Source organism: Bubalus bubalis, chromosome 12 (assembly GCF_019923935.1).
Source record: "Bubalus bubalis isolate 160015118507 breed Murrah chromosome 12, NDDB_SH_1, whole genome shotgun sequence".
NCBI lineage: Eukaryota > Metazoa > Chordata > Mammalia > Artiodactyla > Bovidae > Bubalus > Bubalus bubalis.
Genome location: NC_059168.1, coordinates 1,683,122 through 1,700,731, shown reverse-complemented (window position 1 = coordinate 1,700,731; position 17,610 = coordinate 1,683,122). Strand labels below are relative to the sequence as shown.

General features: G+C 48.8%; 2 protein-coding genes across 6 annotated transcripts in view; both read right to left on the bottom strand.

Annotated features, from left to right (window-relative positions):
- The window catches only part of MALL (mal, T cell differentiation protein like), a 38,808-nt gene extending 29,814 nt beyond the window's left edge, over nt 1–8,994 (bottom strand). Inside the window, exons 1-2 of the mRNA XM_006059832.4 lie at nt 8,758–8,994; nt 2,942–3,139 (exon numbers count right to left, since the gene is read on the bottom strand). Coding sequence (XP_006059894.1) covers nt 2,942–3,046 — 105 coding nt within the window. The 5' untranslated portion in view covers nt 3,047–3,139; nt 8,758–8,994. The remainder of the gene's footprint in view (nt 1–2,941; nt 3,140–8,757) is intronic.
- Nucleotides 8,995–14,983: 5,989 nt separating this feature from the next.
- Nucleotides 14,984–17,610, bottom strand: part of NPHP1 (nephrocystin 1) — a 68,634-nt gene continuing 66,007 nt past the window's right edge. For 4 of the 5 annotated variants that reach the window (XM_044925581.2, XM_044925582.2, XM_044925580.2 and 1 more), the window contains exon 20: nt 14,984–15,950. In XM_044925581.2, the coding sequence (XP_044781516.1) occupies nt 15,678–15,950 (273 nt within the window). In that variant the 3' untranslated portion in view covers nt 14,984–15,677. The remainder of the gene's footprint in view (nt 15,951–17,610) is intronic. The other variant, XR_006543170.1, reaches the window with a different exon arrangement.

Genomic DNA, 17,610 nt, shown 5'->3' with positions numbered 1-17,610 from the left:
ATCCCTGGGTTGGGAAGATCCCCTGGAGGAGGGCATAGCAACCCACTCCAGTATTCTTGCCTGGAGAATTCCATGGACAGAAGAGTCTGGTCGGCTACAGTCCATGGGGTCACAAAGAGTCAGACATGACTGAGCACGCCTGCATACATGCATATATATGGATTATATTTCTTTCTGTAATCTTCTAAGTGTTCAATAATGAATAAGGATTCCTTGAGAATTAAAACTAAATTTGTGATGAGGAAACATCAGACAAGGCTGAATGGAGCGAGATGGTACACAATAATTGATCAGTATTCTTCAAAATACTCAAGACAAAGATGGTGGGAATCGGCCCAGATTAAAGTAGATGAGGGACTTCCCTGGTGGTCCTGTGGTTAAGACTTCACCTTCCAATGCAGGGGGTGCAGGTTCAATCCCAGGGAGATTGATTCCACATGACTTGTGGCCAAAAAGCCAAAACAAAAAACAGAAGCAATATTGTAACAAATTCAATAAAGACTTTAAAAATGCTCCACATCAAAAAAAAAAAAAATCTTAAAAAAAAAAAGTATTGAAATGGTCATGTACACATGGCTATGTTTAAAAACGATAACCACAAGGACCTATTGTTTAGCACATGCAACTCTGCTCAGCGTTATATGGCAGCCTGGATGGCAAGGGGGCTTGGGGGAGAATGATACATGTACATGTAAGGCTGAGTCCCTTATAGCTTGTATATGGCTATACCCCAGTACAAAATAAAAAGTTTTTTTTTTTTTTTAAATGAAATGTAATCAGAAAATCAAGTTAAAATTAAATCTACTTAATTAAAAAAAAAGAGTAGATGAAGGAATTATGGCCACCAAATGCCACTCGGAATTCTGAGCTGGATCCTGGATCAGGAAGAAGACATCTGTGGGGAGTTCAGGGCAATCTGAACAATTGATAGTCTAATATCGATGCTGATCCCCTGATTTTGGCAGTTGTACTATGTAAGATGCGGTCCTGAAGGGGAGCTGAGTAGGGAGTGCCTGGGAGCACTCGTACTATTATTGCCAGCGTTGCGATAAATCTAAAATTATTTCAAAAGAAAAATAAATGAATGAGATGCTGACAGTCCCCACTCCATGAGACACCTAAAGCTCTAGAGCCCAGCACAGTCATCCATTTTCTCTCCCCAGAAATTCCATCTGCAGGAGCCCAGTAATCTGGGGGTGACTGACCAGATGGCCCTGCATTCCTTACTCTGGAAATCCCATCCCTCCAGCCTTCTGCCAGCTGGCCTCTCCTGGAGTCCAGGCCCTTCCCCCTCCTGCCCCCCAACCTGGAGATTCAGCCTGTCCTTTGAGGTCGAACTGCAAAGTTGCCTCCCAGGGGATAAGCCGGGACTCCTCCCTGCCTTGACAAGGTTGGACGGCCTCTTCTTGCTTGTACCCGGCCCAGCAGTGGCCACCCCCCAAGCATCGGCTGACTGTATCGTGGAAGCGCTCATGGGCCTTCCTGGGCAGATGGGGAACCTGCGGGGTAGTGGTCCTGTCACCAGGGGCTGGTGTGGCTGACACGGAACACGTGCTCCAAATAAGTGGGGGAGGCCACCCCCACCCCGGCCATTCTTGTGGTTGTTCCAAGGTGAGGGGCACACCCGGTCCAGAGAACTCTCGGGAGCACAAAGATGCATTAGTCTGGTAGGACGCCATCCCTTGTACAGCCAGGCCTGGCAGAAACCTATTCTTGGCTGGGGTTTCAGCTGGAGCCACCCAAACGCCGGACCCATCCCGCCTGGCTTCCCTTTCTTATTGCCACCAATGGGCATCCTTTAGCCAGTTTATGTCAAAAGGTGCTCAATCAGGCTGGCCTTCTGGGCAGACGACAGGATGAGAGGACCTTCCCGCCCAGTTGGACGCTGGAACCACGCTTTGTCTTTTCCTCCCTGTCTGAGGCCAGTGCTGCCAATTCAGAGCAGCCCCACAGAGGTACGGAGAGAGTAACATGGCAACATACATTACCATATGTAAAACAGATAGCCAATGGGAGCTCAAATCAGTAACAACCTATGGGGTAGGATGCGGAGGCAGGTGGGAAGGATGTTCACGTGAGAAGGGACATGGGTAAACCTGTGACTGATTCGTGTTGATGTTTGGTAGAAACCAACACAATACTGTAAAGCAATTATTCGTAAATAAATTTAAAAAAAAGAAAGAAAGAAAATACCTGCCACAAGCTAGATATTTCAGAAGGTGTTCAAAGACTGAAATAAACTCTGCCCTAAGTCGCTCACCAGGCTCGTGTCCCCGTCAGTGAAAAGGACGTGGTGACAACCGGCTCAGAGTGGACTCAGGTTCTGATGTCCCCTCTGCACTCGGCAGGCGTGGGGCCAATTCGGCCATAGAGACAGTGAAGGAAAGGAAGGCAGTGAGAGGTCGCAGAGAGCACCCAGGCGTCTCACTGTTTTATGGCCCATGTTGTCATAAGCAACCTCCCCTGGGGAGTCCACGCAAGTCAAAGTTCAGGGTCAGTTAGGAAAATACTGGAAGGGTTACTCTCAGCAGGAAAGACAGAGTGTGCCTCCCTGATTTGAACTTTAAGAAAGTACAGAAGGCAGGTAGTTGGAGGAAAGAGACCACAAAATAGAAGTCCATTCCTAACATCCTCTTGAGGATCCAGGACGCTTTAGCGATTCCTCCAGGCCTCCGATCACCGGGTGGCCTGCCCACTACCCGAGCTGGTTTCGTTTTGGGAGGAGGAGACCCACTCACTCTGCAGAAGCCCAGAGGCGCCCTTGGAGGGACTAGGGGACCCCGGGCCCTGAGCTCCACAGGAGACCAGAGGCCACGGCAGCTCTGGACCCAGTGCTCCTTCCCCAGGGGCCTGCTTCCAGCTCTAGGCCAGCCCCTCCTTGCTCCCTCCCACCCCTCACCCGGCCACACTCTGTGCAGGTGGCCCCCGTGGCCGCACTCACCAGCTCGGGCAAGAAGAAGGCGTAGGGGATGGTGAGAAACAGCGAGACCCCGGAGGGCACGTCAGGGGGAGCATGGCTGGTGGCGGGCGGGTCCCGGGAGGCCATGCTCTCACCCTCTGCCTGGCGCCCTGGCTTGGCAGCCCGTGCCCGCAGCCCTTCAAATATCACCTCCTGCCCGACACACCCATCAGACGTCGCCTGGAAGGGAAAAAAAAAAGTTCCAGCCAAGCAGGTCCTTCCACTGGCTGCAGCCAAGAGAATCCTCAGTGAAATGCGGTTTGTGCATCAGACAGGCCTTCCACCAGCTGCGGCAGAGCCGCTCAGGAAGGCGAGCAGGAGCCTCTTCCTAGACTTTTTCCTCCAAGGAAGTTCTGAATCCCAGGCATGCTATTCCAGGGGAGGTCAGCTGCAGTAGCTGCTTCCACCCGGTGCCCAGGACAGGCTGAGCTGCCCCTGTGACAAGGACCGTTTACTGAGGGCCTACTGGGCGCTGTGCTCAGTCGTGTCCGACTCTGCGACCCCACGGAGTCTAGCCCGCCGGGCTCCTCTGTCCATGGAATTCCCCAGGCAAGTATACTGGAGTGGGTTACCATGCCCTCCTCCAGGAGATCTTCCCAACCCAGGGATCGAACCAGGTCTCCCGCATTGTAGGCAGATTCTTTATTGTCTGAGCCACCAGGGAAGCCCTGAGGACCTCCTAGGAACCACGAAAACTTCAGACACCTCTGGGACTCCCTACAGCCTGACTCGTGGCTGCTTTGCTTCTTTTCCAAGCAAGGAGACCCAGACTCTGCCCTGTCAAGTCAAGGTCACAGCTTTCTCTGCTTGCCGCTGTTCAACCTTGAGGACCCCACGCCGGCGGACTCCTGCCTGGCCCCGGCAATGCGACGCTTCCTTCTCTGTCTGCACTCTTTGTCACCGTCAGTCTCTCCTAGTTTTCTCACCCAGCAGATGGAGGGCTCTGTCTCTGGGATGAATCTACCCCAGTGGGCACCAGAGCCCTCCTCCCCTCCCTGCCCTGGCCCCCGCACTGGGCTGGTGCCCGGGAGCCGGGCTTGGAGCCAGGCCAGATCCTTCCTGTCTCCTGCCTGCCTGCCTCCAGGGCTGTGACCCAGCGGCCAAGAGGCTCCTTTCCCGCTAAAGACAGGGCCTGGAGATGTGGGCCCTTCGCCTGCCTTCCTCTCGGCCACCCTGGAGAGTGGCCTAGCACCCCAGAGTCCGATGGGGATGCTCCGGGTTGGGGTGGGGGGTTCCTTCCCACTGGAGTGGAAGGGTTGCAAGAGGGCCGCCCTGCGTGCTGGGGTCAGGAGGCCTCCGCCACGAAAGGCCAGTTCCTGAGCGAGGACAGTGCCTGCCGGGGCCTGCCTCCCCCCACCTCCCCTGGTGGGGGAGAGCTGGGAAAGAGCCAGGGAACAGGGGAGATGGACGAATGAGCCTACGGCAAAGGCACGGCAAAGACAGGCAGTGTTCGTGGAGCAAACGTTGAACCAGTCTGGCTGTGCCCTCCTCCAGGCCTGCGGGATCTGGCGAGGGGAGTGAGGCCCTGATCTCACCAGCCTTCCAGCCCCAGCTCGTCTGCAGGACGGACGCAGCACGCAGGTGCTGCCTAGGACTCCCACCTCTTGCCACCTCTCCCGACTGCTGTAACTCACTGTGGCCACTGTCTTGAGCCATAGGATACCTTGTACTTGGCCACCGACAACGCAGCGTTCATGGGAACAGCTCAGGGAAGGCAAGCAGGATAAGAATCTTTCTCCGGCTCATTTCTTATCTGCAAACACCTGAGGCTGGAGCTCCTGAGAGGTTGACAGAGCTTGAGCCACTTCTACCTTCTGAAACAATTCGTATGTTAAGAAGTGAAGATGTGACCATGTAAAGTTGTAAAAAAAAATGGCATATTTTAAAGATTCTATAGTGCTTTCCTGGTGGCTCAGTGGTAAAGAATCTGCTTGCCAGTGAGGGAGACGCAGGTTAGAGCCTGGGGTTGGGAAGATCCCCTGGAGAAGGAAATGGCAACCCACTCCAGTATTCTTGCCTGGAGAATCCCCATGGACAGAGGAAACTGGCAGGCTACAGTTCATGTGGTTTTAAAGAATTGAACATGACATAGCAACTAAACCACCCCCCACAAACATTTTATATTTAGCCAAGTCATGTTTTATTATATGCAACAAAGTATGGCATAGTCACTGGGATTATATGTATTATAGATGCATATGTTGAAAATCACATCAGATAATGTTATGATTTTTGCTTTCAACCATCATACATATTTTAAGAGAAAAAAATTATTGTGTTTACCTAGATATTTACCCGGAGAAGGCAATGGCACCCCACTCCAGTACTCTTGCCTGGAAAATCCCATGGACGGAAGAGCCTGGAATCCATGGGGTCGCTGAGGGTCAGACACAACTGAGCGACTTCACTTTCACTTATCACTTTCATGCACTGGAGAAGGAAATGGCAACCCACTCCAGTGTTCTTGCCTGGAGAATCCCAGGGACGGGGGAGCCTGTTGGGTTGCCGTCTATGGGGTCACACAGAGTCGGACACGACTGAAGCGACTCAGCAGCAGCAGCAGCAGCAGCAGCAATTTACCATTTCTGCTGCTGTTCCTTCATTCCAGATGTCCCAAGCTTTCCTCTGGTGTCTTTCCCCTTCTGCCCAAAGAACTTTATTAACAGCATTTCTTTCAGAGCAAGTCTGTTGACAATAAATTCCCTTAGTTTTCCTTCATCTGAAAATGTCTTGACTGTATCTTTGTTCCTGAACAGTATTATTGTAGAGTATGGAATTCTGGGGTATCAGATCCATGTTTTCTTTCGACACTTAAAAAATGTTCTACCACCTTCTGACTTCTGATTTCTGATGCAAAATTCTCAGTACTTCAAACTGTTGTTCCCTATATTGAAAGCACTGTTTTCCTTTGGTTGCTTTCAAGACTGTTTTTCCTTTGTCTTTCATTTTATTCTTTGATTCTGTTATGGCTGGGCATGGCTTTCTCTGAGTTTATCTTGTTTTGGTGTTCACTGCTGCTGCTGCTGCTAAGTCTCTTCAGTCGTGTCCGACTCTGCGGGACCCCATAGATGGCAGCCCACCAGGCTCCCCCGTCCCTGGGATTCTCCAGGCAAGAATACTGGAGTGGGTTGCCACTTCCTTCTCCAATGCATGAAAGTGAAAAGTGAAAGTGAATTTGCTCAGTCTTGTCCGACTCTTAGTGACCCCATGGACTGCAGCCTACCAGGCTCCTCCATCCATGGGATTTTCCAGGCAAGAGTACTGGAGTGGGGTGCCATTGCCTTCTAAGTCTTTTACCAAATTTTTAAAGTTTTCAGCCATTATTTCTTCAAAAAAAATTTTTTTTCTGCACCACACTCTTTCTATCCTTCTACCGAGACTCTGGTAATGAGAATGTTAGAACTTTTGGAATTGTCCCAGATACTTAAAGATCTGTTTTTTTTTTCAATCTATTTCCTTTCTTTTGTTCAGTTGGACAATTTGTATTGATCTATCTATACTGATTTATATTGATCTACTGAACTATAAGTTTACTGAATTTTTTTTTTATCATCTCCATTCTGTTGTTGAGCCCATCCAAATTGATTTTTTCACTTTGGTTTTATTTTTTATTTCTCAAACTTCAGTTTGGTTCTTTTCATATCAGATGTTTCTCCAATGAGACTGTCTATCCATCTATTCATTTTGAGGGGTTTTGCTCTGACTTCTTGGTGCACGACTGTAAGTAGCCACTTCAGTGTCTCAATTCGACTGTGTCATCTCAGAGTTGTTGTCTCTTCCTTTTTGTTGCTTCCCTTTGAAAGATATCGAGATTTTCCTAGGTCTTCAAATATCAAGTCACTGTGGATTGTATCCTGGAAAATTTGAACATTATGTTATGGGATTATGGGTCTTCTTTAAAATCTGTAGGAAATGTTGGGACTTCCCTGGTGGTCCAGTGCTTAAGAATCCACCTGCCAATGCAGGGGACATGATTCGATCCTGGAATGGGAAGATCCCACATGCCACAGGGTGGCTAAGTTCATGTGCCACAACTTCTGAGCCTGCGCTCCTCAAGGAGAAAAGACGCCACAGTGAGCAGCTCTCGAACTGCAACTAGAGAACAGCCCCCACTCGCTGCAACTAGAAAAAGCCTGTGTGCATCAATGAAGACCCAGTGCAGCCAAAAATTAATTTTAAATATGTTGTTATGTTTTAGCAGCAACGGGCCTGATTAGATGCAGCCTGCAAGTTCCTGCCTACCTTCTCTGGTACGAAATCTCCTGAACAATGTCAGTTCATCGTTTAAAGTTGTGCAGCGCTTTTCAGATCTGTTTGGTGTGTGTGCTAGTCTTGGACCTGGGATCAGTCTGGGACCGTGCTGCTTAGTTATAAAGTCCTCTGGTGTGTTGTTTAGGGACAGCTATGCTTCCCTGGTTGCTCAGCTGGTTAAGAATTTGCCTGCAATGCAGGCCAAAATGCAATAAGATATATTTATACAGAGAGAAATCGAGAGTGAGAGAAAGAGGGATTTGCCACCATGCTATTAGGTCTACGGTCCCTTTGGTCAGAGAGAAGGGCTCTCCTCCTCAAAGTTTAGACACCTGTCTGGCTGCCACTGCCCAACAGTCACTAGATTGCCTAGGCTTGAGGGCAGAAGAGAACGGGAAAAAAATATAAATAAACAGAGGTTTTCTATACTCTGACCAGTGGCTAAGTCACATCTGACTCTTTGCAACCCCACGGCTTCTCTGCCCATGGAATTTCCCAGGCAAGAATACTGGAGTGGGTTTCCATTTCCTTCTCCAGGGGATCTTCTTGACTCAGGGACCGAACCTGGGTCTCTTGCATTGCAAGCAGATTCTTCACCGATGAGCCACAGGGAAGCCCCCGTCTGACCAGTACAGGCTCTCTGTTCCAGTCCTCAGCCCAGAAATGGAGCACTTTTTTGGCGATGTGTTTTGTCTGTATCCCATGCACATTCTGGACTTCATGTTGCTCTGAGCCGAGGCCTGGAGATACTACAGGGGGGAAAAAAAAGGGATACTACCCACCACTAGTTTGGTAGTATTTGGAGTTCTGTTTTCCTTCCCAAATGTTCCCACTTCTACTTATTTTCAGAGTCCTTAGAAAACTGTTCCGTGCATTGTGTCTAGGACTTCTGTCACATTCAGTGGGAAGAAAACGCTGAAATACCCATCTCTATTTGACCAGAACCCAAACTCCACCAACCTGTTTTGATTCTCTGCATAGCACTTACTCAAAATTTTTTAAAAAATTTATGTCTTTATTTATTTGGCTGCATCGTTGCAGCATGGAGAATCTAGTTCCCTGATCAGGGATAGAACCCGAGCCGCCTGCATTGGGGGCTCAGAGTCTTAGCCCCTGGACAACCAGGGAAGTCCCACTCCCTCATATTTTTGTTTATTGATTTGTTTGCCTATTGCTTGTCTCCCATCCTGCCCCTTCCTAAGATGTTAGCTTCAGAGCAGCTGTGACTTTATTCATATTGAATATTTCTGGGCACAAAGTTAAGCACTCAATAAAGGCTTTCAAATGACTGACTCTACCCTCTTGGTCAGAAAGACTTTGAAGACTACTGCTTCTCTCTTTTTTGTCTCTTCTTCCTTAAACTGACTCCTTGTGAGTAAGTTACCTTATACATTTTACAGATTTATTGGTTACCCAACAGATAAGGGGCAGGTTAGGAGAAAGCCAGAGATGCTCGGGGAAAGAACAGACATTGTACCCATTCCTCCTACTACAAATGTTAGAATAACCCATCCCAATTGGTTTTAACAACCAAGAAGACATATTACCTTGGGTAGGTGAGAAGTTGAGGAAATGTTGGCTTCAGGTGAGGCTTGATCCAGTGGCTAAACAATGCTACAGAGGACCTAGATCGTCTCTGTCAACCCTGCCTGTTGCGGTCACACTGCTGGCTTTTTTCTTAACCTCACTCAGCACACCTCCCATGCACACAGCTCTAGGCTCTGGATTTCTGGAAGTGAAACTGCTACAGGGACACTCATGTCCCACAGGCTCTGGCCTGTTCACTCAGACACAGTTGCATTGCAATTACTCTCTCAACCAATCAAGGTCACTTCAACCTTCAAACGAGGGAGTTAGAATACACATAACCAGGCTTGGGAGGAGGCTGTGGTTAATGCTGTGTCTGGGGCCATCTGGTTCCCAGTGCCCTTGCAGCCTGGGCAGGCACTGAATTTTTCAAGGTCAGAGGGCAGCTGGCAGGAAGAGGATAGACTCATGGGACAATTTTGGGGTCACCCAGAGAGCCCTGCCCGGTAAAGAGCTCAGAAAGCCTTGAGTCCTTTTTGTTATCGCCCCAAGTGGCCTCTTCAAAAGGACAAAGTTCTGCAAAGTTAATCTTCGTTGGCAAAGTCAGGCGCAAATGAGATTAAGGTTCAGTCTGTCTCCAGAGCATGAGAAATGGACTGCACGTTAGCCGTGTTTCCGAAGTCCCGAGTTCAAACTGTCTTCCCCCCGTGATTTCTGACCCCCACCTCACACACTGCCTGCACCCCGACGTGCTCTCATTCAGCGTCAGCCGCTGAGGCGTAAAATCCGAGGCTTCCGTTGTCCTACCCGACACAGCACCGCCCTTCATCACTGTTCATTTATCACTTCTCCCACTCCTCCCCGTCCAAATCTGAATGATTACTCAATTATTGCCTTCAAATATCAGAATTTCAGAGGATGAGATGTCTGGATGGCATCACCAACTCAACGGACATGAGTCTGAGCAAACTCAGGGAGAGAGTGAAGGACAGGGAAGCCTGATGTGCTGCTCCAGCCCATGGGGTTGCAGGGTCAGATACGACTTAGTGACGTAAACAACAACAGAGAATTTCAGCCAGCAAGCCTGGCTGCTGAGGGAGCCACGTGTTATTTAATCCATGTATTCCTGAATGTCAGACACCGAATGGTGGGAGTTCAGAGAGCGAGGGTTTCATTCAAACTGAGCAGATGGTGGTCCCCAACATGGGATGGTGGTGTTTGGAGAGTGAGACTTAGAAGGATCACCTATGCTGACCCTTACTTAGTGCGTGTTGCAGGGCTCTTAATACCCCAGCTACAGGACTGTTGAGATTTGGATGCGTCCGGAACAACAGAAAGGCACAGAGGGAGGCCCTCTGGAAGCCTGTGCCCTTCTTCACTTCTCACACACGATCACTTCCACACTGCATCATCAAGTCAGGACAGGGATCCCAGTGGGGGCTGCTCCCACCACATCCTCAAAGCCAAATGCTGTGCCTGGAGGGTAGTGTGTGCTGAGTCATTTCAGTCATGTCCGACTCTCTGCAACCCATGCACTGCAGACCCCCAGGATCCTCTGTCCATGGGATTCTCCAGGCAAGAATACTGGAGAGGGTTGCCAGTCTCTTCTCTAGGGGATCTTCCAGACCCAGGGATCGAACCCAGGTCTCCTGCATTGCAGGCAGCTAGTAGCTGCCCAGCAAACACGGAGTGAATGAATGAACAAATGAACAAACGGGTGATTGTAAACCTCAGACACGAGGTGTCTTGAGTCAGTAGGGTTCTGCCTCGGATTCTCAGCTTTGAAGAAACAGAACACAAAGCAGCTAGGTGACAGCCAGCTCTGGTCACCTCCACGCCCCGAATAAACCTCCCAACTTGGAATGCTTCATACCAGAGGAAGTGAGCGAGTCCACGGTGAGGGATGTCCTGTGGCACTGTGAGCTGACAAAGCCCTGGGCTGGCAGCTGGCACCTCCAGTGCCCACCCGGTTCCCTTGGGGTTACCCAGATGTCGACTGCATTGGCAAGTCAAACCTGCTCCGTTTGTTATGTGGTGTCACGCGTTTCAACCAGCCCCTTGTGAGTTGTCCTGGCCTCAGTCTTAGACCATAAAACCCACTGGGACTGAGGTGGTACCTGCTCTGAGGTGCCCCACCCATCACCGTGCAGCCCAGGTGAGGGAATTGCAGTATTTCCCACCACCTCCAGCAGACCCGTTGGATGTGACGCTCCACCTACCGTATGAGGCTGGAGGTGGGGGCGGTGGGTCGCATCATTTACAGTTCAGAACCCTGCTCCCCAACAATGGTTCTGACGTGGGGACTCCCCTCACAGGGGCACCCTGCACTGCGTGTCCCTCCACCGTTCCCCAATCTGGGTTCACAGTTAAGTCGCTTTGTTGCCGAGTCACACTCCTAGACACAACCCCTGCCCCAGGACTGGCTTCCAGGATGTTTTTGGCTCCTTGACAACCTCTTCCTGTTTTGGAAGCTAAAAAGTGGCAGTGAAAAGCCAGAGAGGTTTCATTGTTTTGTTCTCTTTTTTTAAAAATCCTGCGCTGACTGAAGCGAGAACTTCAGTCTTTTGCTGGCACAGCCGCCCTTGCCCCTACGGAACCGGCACCTCCGTGCAGGCTGACCTCCTTTGAGTCTCGCTTCTGGGCCCAAGCCTTACTGAAACTGTTTGCTCTCCTCTGTTTTTCTTATGTGTCAGAAACACTAAAGTTGGCTACATTCGTCAGTCATGACACATTTCAAATGAATACAGAAGACAGTTTGTGAAAACACCCTCTAAAGAAAGCTCCCTCTCTCTATGCTGTGCATTCATTGAAAGGAATTCACCGGCCATCATTTCTTTCATAAAACGCCCCACCTTTGACTGGATGCTAACAATAACCTAAAGAAAGATGAAAATGTGGCCATTAGGAATGAAAGATTCTATAGAAAAATGACCTTCATGGTGGGGAGTGACGGGGTTTCGTGTTCCTGCATATAATACAACAGGGGCCTAAGCTGAGACGACCCTGACAGGATGGGAAAACTCTGTACACCACCTCCATTTGCAAAGGTGGGAGCCCCTTCTTGTCACAGGAGCTGGGGAGGGTCATAGTCTCAGAGCGCGGCAGGCATAGCCTAGGGAACTGGAGAGGCAGCTTGTTATGTTAGACAGATGAGGGGTGCCTGGACACGCTGCTTCCCACACACCACCGAGGGCGGGGTTGGGGGTGGAGACACAGTGAAATCTCTTTTCCAAGGCCACATTCTCGTGACATCTGTACCCCTTTCACATGTGAACGTCTGAGATGAAGGCCCAGATTGTTTCCCTTAAGGGTTTAGCAGAAGCTAACTGAGATGTTAGCTTCCGAAATCACTGCAGATGGTGACTGCAGCCATGAAATTAAGACTCTTGCTCCCGGAAGAAAAGCTATGACCAATCTAGACAGCATATTAAAAAGCAGAGACATTACTTTCCCGACAAAGGTCCGTCTAGTCAAAGCAGAGAAGGCAATGGCACCCACTCCAGTACTCTTGCCTGGAAAATCCCATGGACGGAGGAGCCTGGTAGGCTGCAGTTGATGGGGTCACGAAGAGTTGGACACAACTGCGCAACTTCACTTTCACTTTTCACTTTCATGCACTGGAGAAGGAAATGGCAACCGACTCCAGTATTCTTGCCTGGAGAATCCCAGGGACAGAGGAGCCTGTTGGGCTGCTGTCTATGGGGTCGCACAGAGTCAGACATGACTGCCGTGACTTAGCAGTCAAAGCTAGTCATGTATGGATGTGAGAGTTGGACCATAAAGAAAGTTGAATTGATGCTTTGGAACTGTGGTATTGGAGAACACTCTTGAGAGTCCCTTGGACTGCAAGTAGATCAAACAAGTCAATTTTAAAGGAAATCAACCCTGAATATTCTTTGGAAGGACTGATGCTGAAGCTGAAGCTCCAGTACTTTGGCCACCTGATGGGAAGAACTGACTCATTGGAAAAGACCCTGATGCTGGGAAAGATTGAAGGTGGGAGGAGAAGGGGACGACAGAGGATGAGATGGTTGGATGGTATCACCGACTCAATGGACTTGGGTTTAGGTAGACTCCAGCAGTTGGTGATGGACGGGGAGGCCTGGTGTGCTGCAGTCCATGGGGTCACAAAGAGTCGGACACGACTGAGCAACTGAACTGAAGTGAGATGCAGCCCAGGAATTTCGTCATACAATGGAGCTCTAAAAGTAACCCCTCTTAGGACACTGCCCTGGTGGTTCAGTGGTTAAGACCGATGCAGGGGACCTGAGTTCGATCCCTGGCCAGGGAACTAAGGTCTCACACGCTGCATGGTGCAGCCAAATAAAATAAAATAAAAAAAGTAAATGCCTCCTTTAAGGCAGTACGTTTCAAGACAAGTTCCTCAGTCAGCACTCTGATAATTTAGATTAAACTCTGGTTTGATTGTATTTTTCGTCCAACAGACTTCTCATGTTATATTTCATGTACAATTTTTAAACATCTCCACTGAGGAGGGGAACGTCTTCGGTTGTAGAAAGTTATATTTGATGTCTCTATGCAGTGTATTAGCTGTGCCACTTACTACCTCTGACCTTAGGCAAATTACCAAATCTGCTTGGCCTGTCTCTTCAGCAGCAGTATTGATAACACTGGAGAACCCAGTGCGGGCCTCCTATAGCACTTGTGAGCGGTAACCTGGTAAAGAGGACGCCGCAGCAGGCGCCCAACAAGCGCTAGCTGCACTATTATCATTAACGTGAAAGGCTGGCGACGGCTCACCAGCCGCCACAGGACTGTTTGAAAGGCAACAAAACACAGAGGTAGGTCAACACACTGTCCAAAGCCTGGAAGTGTTTTTGTTTGTTTGTTCTTTAATGAGCGCTAATTATACAGGCTTGAAAAAGGAAAACTGGATTTTGTTTTCATATCTAATTAGAATAAACCTGGGCTTCCCAGGTGGCTCAGGGGTAAAGAATCCGCCTGCCAATGCAGGAGATTTGGGTTTGATCCCTGGGTGGGGAAGATCCCCTGGAGGAGGAAATGGCGACCCACTCCAGTATTCTTGACTGAAAAATCTCGTGAACAGAGGTGCCTGGTGGGTTACAGACCACAGGGTCGGAAAAGAGTCAGACATGTCCGAGAAACTGAGCAAAAGAGAGAGCACGTTCAAATGTTAGACTGAAGTGAGTTTTCTCAAATAGATTATCCTGATTTCATTTCACAACATAAATTTTATTAGCAAAAATCATGCGTGTGTGCGTGCTCAGTCACTTCTGTCATGTCCAACTCTTTGCAACTCCACGGCTGCAGCCTTCCAGGCTCCTCTGTCCATGGGATTTTTAAAGCAAGAATACTAGAGTGAGTTGCCATGCCCTCCTCCGGGGGATCTTCCCAATTCAGGGGTCTCCTGCATTGCAGGTGGATTCTTTATCACTGAGCCACCGGGGAATCCCCATTCTGGATTCCAGACACTTATCAGATATATTATTTGTAAATATCTTCTCCTATTCTGTGGATTGTATTTTCACTTTCTTGAATAGTCATAAATTTGACTTTTGATAAAATCTTGCTTTTATACAAATATATAGATATAGTCAACTTAAATGTTAGTTGGTGTTACATATAGAAGGGCTTCCCTGCTGGCTCAGTGGTAAAGAATCTGCCTGCCAATGCAGGAGATGCAGGTTCAATCCCTGGGTCAGGAAGATCCCCTGGAGAAGGAAATGGCAACCCAGTCCAGTATTCTTGCCTGGAAAACCCCATGGACAGAGGAGCCTGGTAGGTTACAGTCTGTCAGTTCAGTTCAGTTCAGTCGCTCATTCATGTCCAACTCTTTGCGACCCCATGAATCGCAGCATGCCAGGCCTCTCTGTCCATCACCATCTCCTGGAGTTCACTCAAACTCTTGTCCATCGAGTCGGTGATGCCATCCAGCCATCTCATCCTCTGTCGTCCCCTTCTCCTCCTGCCCCCAATCCCTCCCAGCATCAGGCTCTTTTCCAATGAGTCAACTCTTCACATGAGGTGGCCAAAGTATTGGAGTTTCAGTCTGTGGGGTCGCAAAAAGTCAGACATGACTTAGTGAGTAAAGAACAACAAATTACATATAGAATGGATGGACAACAGGTCCTACAATATAGCACAAGGAACTATATCTAATATCCTGTGATAAACTGTAAGGGGAAAGAATATTAAAAAAGAATCTATATATGTATGTGTAACGGAGTCATTTGCTCTACAGGAGAAATTAACACAACATTGAAATCAATTATACTTCCATTTAAAAAAAGAAGCAGACACAGAGAACAAACGTGTTACCTGTGGGGAGAGGAAAATGGGGATGGGAAAGATAGGCGTAGGGGATTAAGAGATAAAGCTATTAAGTATACAGTGCAAGTAAACAGTGCAAGCAAATCTTGTACAATACAGGGAATACAGCCAGTATTTTATAAAGCTTTAAATAGAACATAATTTTTAAAAATTGTCAATCACTATGTTGTGTACCTGAAGCTCTCACATTTCACACGAGCCACGTGGCTGCTGCTCCGCCACTAAGCGGCGCTGGACGCTTCATGGCCCCACGGACGGCAGCACGCCAGGCCTCCCTGTGCGTCACCGTCTCCCAGAGTTTGCTCAGAATCATGGCCATTCAGTCAGTGATGCTGTCTGACCATCCCATCCTCAATATATTGTACTCAACTATGCTCAATTTTAAAAGAAATGCAGCGGTTGTTTTTTGGAAAAAAAAAAAAAAAATTCTCTTTAAACTTATACAATATTACTTATAAAAATTTGTTTTACTGTACTGACACATATTCAAATTATCAGATAAATGTTTCCTATAGAATGTGGCCTGTACGGGAAAGTGATGGGGCGTTAGTTCCGGTTTGGCCACTGCAGGGCATAGCGGAGGGTCTATCAGGCTCAGCGAGGACCCGAGGGTCAAAGGCCACTGTTGTCAGGCTACGTTCTTTCTTCTTTCACCCAAGAAGTCATAGGTCTGCTCGGAAATGTCGAAAGGTTCGTGGACCCCCTCTGGCGACAGCAGAACCTGGAGGGCGCCCTCATTTTCCTGGTTTTGCTTGAGGAAGTCGGCGATGCCCTTCCACCGGGCAGCTTCAGTCTCCTCCTCTGCCCATCTAGACGGGGGCAGGAGCGCAGAGTGCAGCAGGGGGAGCGCACAGTCGTGGTAAACCAGCAGGAACACCGCCTTCAGGAGCTCCCTGTCTCCCTGGGAAAACACCCGCAACAACAGTCACTGCGAGCGGACCCAGGCCGTTACCTCTCAAGCGCTACATTCCAGGCACTCTGCGAACTAGAAGCCGTCGAAGGACGGGGTGGGATAGAGTGCCAGGGATGCCTGGCAGGTAACGGGCTCTGAACCAGCTGTTCAGTCAGGACGTGGACACAGCAGGAGTCACCTCGGGGACAAACGAGGTGTTCTATCAGCTCCCCGCTGAACCTGATAGAACCTCCTCAGAGGTTCTCCCTGAGGGTCTGAGAGGGACTCCTTGAAGCCAGGGCGCCCACTGAGCTCCACTGAGGATCTCGCGCATTCCATCAAGGAGACTGGGGCACTGGAGTCTAATTCTGGGGACAAGGGTGCGGGTCCAGGTAAATGGAACTAAGAGGACACAGGGCGCAGCCAGCTGGATCACCGATTAGCTCAAGGTGTTACAGGAGAAGGGCAGCAACGACCCTGCCTGAAATCCAGAGGAAGAGCCCAAGGAGTAAAGGAGCTGTTGTCAAGCCCACCTCCCCCAGAACAGGAGCCAGGTGACATCCCAAGGGCAGGCAGCCCAGCTCCACAGCTCAGGTGGGCATTGCAGGGGTGCAGGCGGTGTGCACTGAGATACGACCCCTCCAGGGGGAGCTGGAGAGGCCGCTTCTACAGGCCTGAGGCCCAGCACCTGTCCACTACTGACCGAGAACAGCATTAAACCTGCCAATTTGGGTCGAATGGAAGCTCAAATAAGGATACAATATATACACCTTTTTTTTTCCTTTCAATTTTTAGTGCCTTTCTTTGTTCTCCCATGTTCCTTAAGATAAAGTCCAAAAACCATGGACTGTGGGCCTCATGCAGCCACCTCCATCTCTTTTTCTAAATAGTCTCATAGAACCGGCCCTACTCAGGTGTTTATACCGCCTGTAGCTGCCTTGCATTACAAAGGCAGAGCTGGGTATTTGAGACACAGAGCATGTGGCCCGCAAAGCCAAAAATATTTACTCTCTGGCCCTTTACCAAAAAAGTTTGTCAGTCTTGGACTAGAGGAGTCAGCCGCTGCACACTGATTGCTGCGAGTCTGCTTGGCAACGACACGCGCTGGGCCACGGATGCAGTCACGCGTGCTCGCAATGTGAGGGGCAGCTTATGCCAATTTAACTCTTACTTCTCTGGGCCTGATATGGACTTTGAGAGCTAGGGATTTTTTTTTTTTTTTAATGAGAGAAATTTGATAGGCAGCTGGAACATTTTGGCTTAGAAACTTCCCCTCAGTTCAATAAAACTCAGTGGTCTGACTCAGTAAATGTCACATTGCACTTGATACGTGGGTTATTTTCAAAGATTTTTGGTATTGATTTCTAACATAATTCCACAGTTAGAAACACAAGAGAACAGAGTCTGTATGATTTCAGTACCTTTAGACCATGAAATTTTTGTACTTGTTTTGTGTCTCTGGATATGTTCCAGTGTCTTTTATAGTCTATGGGAAGCTCAGTAGAACTTGTAGCCTACTGTTGTGGGAAAATTGTGTACACTTAATTATGTTGAACTGGTTCATGGTGTTTTTCAGGTCTACTATATCCTTCTACTTTCCTGCATATTCATTCTGTTAATTTTTGAGAGCTTGATATTGAAACACCAACTAAAAATCTTAATTTGTCTA